This window comes from Solanum tuberosum, unplaced genomic scaffold (genome assembly GCF_000226075.1).
Source record: "Solanum tuberosum cultivar DM 1-3 516 R44 unplaced genomic scaffold, SolTub_3.0 scf00097, whole genome shotgun sequence".
Classification (NCBI taxonomy): Eukaryota; Viridiplantae; Streptophyta; class Magnoliopsida; order Solanales; family Solanaceae; genus Solanum; species Solanum tuberosum.
The window spans coordinates 1,366,680-1,373,937 of NW_006239022.1; the positions used below are offsets into that span (position 1 = coordinate 1,366,680).

Here is a 7,258-nt window from a genome sequence, read left to right on the forward strand (position 1 = left end):
GGGGGTGCATAGGGTGTTGATGCTCCAAGGCCATGTTGAAGTACCAGTAAACAATTAAGTTCTTAGACTTGAGAGATGATGGTATTTTGGACATATAGTAAAGATTGGTGTTTGGAGAAAAAACAAGCTATAACATAGGTCCAGTGTGTTTCAGATTTCTGTTAAAAGGAAGTTTTTAGCCTAGTTTCAGTAGATGGAGATAAAACAAGAGCAGAAGTCATATAGGAGGTATTGACTTCCAGAAACAAAATATTGTGATGTCCCATTTAATGTAAGGAACCTTTCAAGAACTTATCCAAAATGAAATCAGTGTTGTGGTCAAAGAACAATTTTGACTTCCAGAAATCAGCCCAAAGTGTTGCCCGAAAACCAAAACAATCTAAAGTTAGGTTTCTAAACAAACTCACACATGTTTCCAGAAACTCCTCATCAAAAAATAATCCAAACATAACTTTTTCCCAAATTTATTTCCTAGAACTTCTCCAACAAAATATTTCTCCGGAAACAAACCAAAACTACATCCAAACCTACTTAAGATTCCCACTGTACACCATCAATCTACCCCCCCTCCCCCCAAACAAAAAAATAAAAAGAAAATAAAAGAAGAAATATACCTAATTCAGCAGCCTTCATTGCAGCAATTTTTGCAGCATCAATATCAGAGTCTTTCACGCCCTGCTCCAAAGACAATTCATTATTTGGATCTTGACCTTGTTTTGAGTTCGAACAGAGTTGTCCATCAGCTGCATTTGCTGGATTCAAGCGTGAAAAATAAAGACAGTGTAATTAAAAACATAATAATAGTAGTCCAGGGAGAAGAACAGGGTGGTTAATACCATCTTTTCCCTGCGCAGAACTCTCATCCATGCCTGAGAATTTTGACTTCTTAGATAGAGACACTCGCCCTTTACTAGAAGCAACATTTCTGTCTTCAAATATCTTCTCTCGGTCCTCATAGTTCTTCCTTTCCTCTTTGGTGTATTTCTCACCATCCAACTCCATAGCATCAACCTGTGGATCTTTTCTTGAATTTGACTCATTTCTGTTGCTTCTAGACTCCTCATAAGCAGGTGAACGATCGCTCCTACGGTGCCCTTTCTCATCTCGGCTGTCTCTATACTCTTTATACCTATCACTCTCCCTGGATCTATTATCATCAATGCTAGAGTTATTATAACGCCTACCTGATCCTACTCTATCAAATGATAAATCTTTATCTTTGAACGATGAAGATTCTCTCTCCTGATTCTTGCTTCTATGCCCTAAATCCCCATACCTATCTCGGTAGTGTTTGTCAGTGTCACGTGGGGAGTGTCTTGATCTATGATCATTATCACGCCTGGAGTTATTACCATAATAATTGTCCACTCTTGAATCACGATGAGAATGAGAGCTTAGCTTTGAATATCCTCCGTCATCATCATCAGTATGCCTGCCATGTCTGGGATAATCATTTGGCTTATGGTAATTGCGGGAACTCCTAGAAGATTGTCGATCAGACTGCCTTTGAGATTCACCACTTCGATCTTGTCTGTTTCTACTGGAACCCCTATCTATGTAATCATCCTTGTGTAGCCAATCATCCTTCCTTGATGGGATAGGACTAGAGCTCCTCTTGCGGGCAGGGCTCCCTACATTCACCGAAGATGGGATAGTTAAGAAGCAAACATCACATGTCAAGCTTTACCAAGATCTTTTTTTTTTTTTGATAACTGAGAAATCCGTCTATGACCCGCCCTTTGGACCAATCACAGCCTTCTAAACTCGGTGGATAATGGGCCCGCCCCTCTACCCTTCTCCACTTAAATACCTAGCTTCACTTTGCATGGTGTGGGGGCTCTATCGATAACTTTAGTAGATTATATAATCATATTCACAAAGGCAGATTCAAAATGATGACTAGATTGTGTCTATGAAGCACTAAAGAATAGCCTTATTACAGGGATTAAATTATTAGTTTGGAACTGGAGAAGCAAATTACTTAAGGGTGTTCTAGTATGACATAAAAGTAACCTTAGTTACTTTGTTCTGTGACAAGTTACTGAGGTACTGTTGCTCTGTTTGTAATGATATACTTTAAGCGGTTGTTTAGTGTGATGGACAAGAGGATTTAATCCAGGGATAATTTTTAAGTAGTCTTTAATCTGTTGTTTGGTTGCCAAGGGTGGATAACTTATCCCAGGATTAACAATCAGTCCTAGGATAAGTTATCCTACCCTGGGGGTGCAATAATAATCCCAAGATAACTTATCCTGGGATTAGATAGGTAAAATAACAAAAATACCCTCCTTAAACCCAACTTTACATTCATGATTCATGTATATTAACATAATTTTTAACAACATTTATAATAACATTCACAACCTTAATTGTTCGTTGTTCTTATGATAATATATTTTTCTATTAAAAAATTACATTTTATAAATACAATTTTTATTTATGAATATAATATAAGTTGAATTTATTTGCCTAATTCTTATGTTTATTTATATTTTGATTTCTCTCAAAATGTTCACTCCACTACTAAATTGCACATTTTTAATTAAATAGTTTATTACTCACTTGAAAATTATATTTTTATATATCAATTAAAATGTAGATAAATTTAATAATAAAATTTCTTTTAATTTTAATAAACTTAGAATGGAAGTTTTATTTTTAAGCTAAATAAAATGAAGATTTTATTTTTAAACTAAATAAGATGAAAGTTTTATTTTTAAGCTAAATAAGATGGAAATTTTATTTTAAGCTAAACAAGATGAAAGTTTTATTTTTAAGTTAAATAAGATGAAAGTTTAATTTTAAAAACACACGGCACAATCATCATATGGAAATGCACACCCAAAAATATTTAAGCTAAATAAGATGGAAAATTTTATTTTTAAGAATGAATAACTAAAACTTGCAAAGAAAATGTAAAAAACAAAAAAACTAAATAAGGTGGAGGGTATTTTTGTAAACAGCAACTTATTCTTAGAAATTATGCAATGAATATAAGTTTGAATATGACAAACCAAACAAGCAACAAAAATTAATCCCAGCATAACTAATCTCAACATAACTTATCCCAGTATAACTTATCCCAGCATAACTAATTCCAGCATAACTTGTATTCAAACCAAACGAACCCTAGATGTTATGACTTATGAGGATTACTAACTATCGATTTACTTTTTAATCTAAGAATATGTTACCTCTATTCAGTTATTTAATAATTTTTATTTTTATAATAAATACCGCTTTATTTGAAAAAAGCATGCACTTCGCTTCACACTTCTCGCTTCTGTGAAGCGATCCCTCGTCGCTTTTTTTCGCTTCTTGCTTCCCAAAACACTGATCTACACAAACATCAAAATTGAGGGAGAGAAAAATTTGTACTCCCTCCGTCCCAATTTATGTGACACCTTTCAAATTTTGAGATTCAAATAAGTCTATCTTCAACCATAATTTTTTAAAATATATTTCAACAATTTTGTATTGTCAATTATTATGACTTATAGTACTTTTTACGTAGTTTTCAAATATATAAGTTTTATTTCAAAGAACTTGAAGATTTCATTCTTAGATTTACATCAAACTTAAATTGTTAGACTCTCGTAATCATAAACTGGAACAGAGGGAGGATTAAATTCCTTTGACACTATTTTATTCATAATCCATTAGTTTAACAAATCAAAACTAGAATACATAATTGATTGAAACCCGAATATCAAAAAGCTAAGCATAAATCAATAAATATATTCTTAAAATATTAACCGACTTCTATACTCCTAAAAGCAAAGTTGTTTCTTCAAATAAACAATCCACATGGAATAAATCAAATTGCAATATTTAGCTTTACCTACTATTTAGACTTTTAATTCCACTAAATTATGTCTACTTGAAATTTGAAGATTAGTCAATCTGCCATGAATTTGAAATCATTTCCAGTTCAAACCGAGTATAGTAAGACTTTTATATGGATGATATTAAGTTAAATTCATCGAAAGAACGGCATGAATGGGTTATTCAATATCACTTAGTGATAGAATAATTCTCATTAAATAATATGGTTTTTATGCATATACAAATTTGACAGGCACTTGGCAAATGAAAAGTAAAGGATATAGAGGAAATGGAGGAGCTGCCAGAATATTTTCCAGCCAAGTCCTAGACGGTGTTATCTGGTGGGTTTTTATTAAAGGTGGCTTGGATGGTTTGGGGGTTAGATTTAACAGATAAAGTGAAAAATGTTGGGGATTTGGACCATAAGTCTTAACTTTTTGTATACATTAAGGACTATTTCTCCCGAGTGGTATATATCAATGACCAAATACTTTGACCCTCATACATTAAGGACCATTTGGCCATTTTCTCTGCTGGTTTTGTAACCTACTTTTGGAAGTAGCTGATCTCTTCTTAGGAACGAAAATCATAAATGAATTGTAGCTAATGTATTTAAGCAAGAAAAAGTTAATTACATGTCTTAAGCCTGTAACTTTGAACTTTTTTGGGACTTTTTTAGCATGTGCGGATTTTACGCGTCGCACAATAGAACGGATATGAGGTTTTTCGTTAAAAAGGGTTGGGTTTAGTATTCTCTACATTTTTGCTTAAAATCCACTTCAATATTTAAAATACAACACCAAATGACAATTCAACTCACAAGTCCATCCTCAAGATATTAAGCTAAATTCAAATTGTTCCTCCTTCATATGAAGGACTGACGAACGTGAAATATAGATCAACTAAATATCTACATACAACTATTAACATACATCGCACATTCATAGAAACCAGTAAATAATAAATACAAAAACCTAAATTGGCACAAAACAGAACCCAAACAATCAAACTGATTCTAGTGAATCTAGTCATCTTCAGCGAACGCAAACAATCCAAATAATATTTTTTCTTCTCAGTTACATTATTAGCCCTTAGAATGCCATATCCAGAAAGGTGTCCAATTTACTTGATTGGGAAAAACCACCTCTTGGCTAGTAAGGACTTGCAATATGTTAAGCAATTGCAAGAAGAAGATAGTCTTTTTAATTTATTTTTTAGCAAGTAAGTGTCTCATTAAGTTTGTACCCAAAAATACAGAATTTCCAGAGTTTTGAAAATAGAAGTAATATTTTGATGTTGGAGAGAAATGGGACAAAGAAGGGAGCGTAATATATACTCATCCTGATCCAAGGTGAAAACAGTAAGAAGCTATTAGAGTGCACATTCTGGCTTTTATATAGAAACTGCAATACTTCTAGACAATTCAATCACGAACATTAATTTCTTATCCATTAATCAACTACGCCTCAATCCCAATTAAATGAGGTCCAATAAATTCCTCCTATCCAGTCCTCACTATTCATGTCCATTTCATTCCAATACAGTTGGATATATATGTGATATAATATATAAATTTTTATACCACCCATGTCATCTTTACCTATTGTACTAGGTCACGTCTTATTTTCAATATTGCAACTTCCTACTCTATTCAAGTTAAAACCAGCAAATGCACATAGGCGGAGTTTTTGCTATAACCATCGTACTTTTCAAAAAATGCACATGCACATGCAGGTATCTCACAAATTCAGGAAAAAGAAGCAACTGGATGTTAACAAATCTACAAGATTGCCTTAAAATATCCAGTAAAGCCTACAACTTCCACTTTCAGCTACCAAAAGTAGGCACACATACACAATGTAAAACTATTAATAACAAACGCAAAAGGCAGGTATTTTGTGTCAATTAAAGAACTAACCATCAGACGAGGATGATCCACCAACAGGAGTCCGACGCCTGTATTTCCTGTTAACAGCATCATTTGAGAGCTTACGGAACGCCCCCTTTGAATCAATATTCTCTTGAGACGTAATTTTTCCATCTACGACCATAGTATTTAACCTGAACCCAATATAAAATCAAATTCACAATTTCAAACTGCCAACAAACCCATCTACTGTGGAAAATCTTAAAACCCCAAAAAAATTGTTTGAAGAAACAAAATCCATAAAAAATAACTGAGGTTCATAAAAACTAAGAAATGTAATTAAAAATGTAAAATTTAAACAAAAAGTAAAAAAATCTGAAAATTTAGGGTTTGAAGAAATGAAGAAATAGATCAAAAGGGCAAACCTTTGGTGCGAGCTATGAAGTTGCAGAAATTGATTTGCTGTGTTTATCTTCCTCCGCTCTCTTCGTGTATCTACTTGTGCTGTGTGAGAGCTAGGGCTTTTTATTTTTGCGCCAATAAAGGGAAGAAGAATCGATATCCCTTGTTTAAGATGATAAAGCCCCAATTTTTATTTTCATTTTAAATATGGACTTGCTATAAAAGAAAAATGAAAACAAAATGGGCTTAAACTCGGGCTATGTTAATAGGGATATGCAAAAATCGAACCGATTGATAAATCGAATCGAAAAAATGGTTATTAGTTAATTCTTATTGGGTTAGCGGGTTTATAATGGTTTTATATATAAAAAAATATTGGGTTATCGATTCGATTTGGTTTTTAATATTGGGTAAACTCATTAAGACCGTAGTAATTTATTACTTTACCTCTACATAAATAATAAATATTAATATCAGTAGGTTACTGACTTTGCCTTTTAGAGCCCGTTTGAATTGACTTAAAAAAAAATAGTTTTTAAATCAAAAATAAAATGTCAAATTTAAATGACTTTTAGAGCTTGTTTGGCATTGTTGTTGGTTGGGCAAAAGTGTTTTTTTTTTCGATAAAAGCACTTTTTTTGAAAAAAAAAATTAGTGTTTGGTAAATTCTCAAAACTGCTTTTAAATGGAGGCAGAAGCAGTTTTCTGTTGTTGGAAAGAAGCTAAAAAATTTTGCTTCTTAAAAACAGCAGAAGCAGAATATTATTTTCTTGAAGACTAAAATATTCCTCCCATATATACATATTTACCAATATATCTCTTATTAATTAATTAACATATATCATAAATTTGGTAAGTTCATACAAGATTTTTTATTATTATTATTTTTATTTTATATAATAATTTTTTATTTTATGTTTATATACTATTATTATTTTATATTTTATATATTATTTTACGTCTTATTTTACAGAATCATAAATAAATGTAACAACAACATTTTTGTAGAATTAAAAATATGAAGGATTTTATTTATTTTTGTGGTGAACTTTTTGTATATAGTGGTTTAATTTGTGGAATAGTTTTTAAATTTATTTTTCTTGATATTTGAATTATATTTAAGTCATCATGTTAATATTATATTAATATTTTTTTTATTTATTT

At 31.8% G+C, this 7,258-nt stretch overlaps 1 protein-coding gene across 1 annotated transcript in view; it reads right to left on the reverse strand.

Moving 5' to 3' along the window:
• The window catches only part of LOC102597853 (arginine/serine-rich coiled-coil protein 2), an 11,365-nt gene extending 5,084 nt beyond the window's left edge, over positions 1 to 6,281 (reverse strand). The window contains exons 1-4 of the mRNA XM_006347976.2: positions 6,118 to 6,281; positions 5,744 to 5,886; positions 837 to 1,631; positions 615 to 752 (exon numbers count right to left, since the gene is read on the reverse strand). Coding sequence (XP_006348038.1) covers positions 615 to 752; positions 837 to 1,631; positions 5,744 to 5,876 — 1,066 coding nt within the window. The 5' untranslated portion in view covers positions 5,877 to 5,886; positions 6,118 to 6,281. The remainder of the gene's footprint in view (positions 1 to 614; positions 753 to 836; positions 1,632 to 5,743; positions 5,887 to 6,117) is intronic.
• Positions 6,282 to 7,258: the final 977 nt, after the last annotated feature.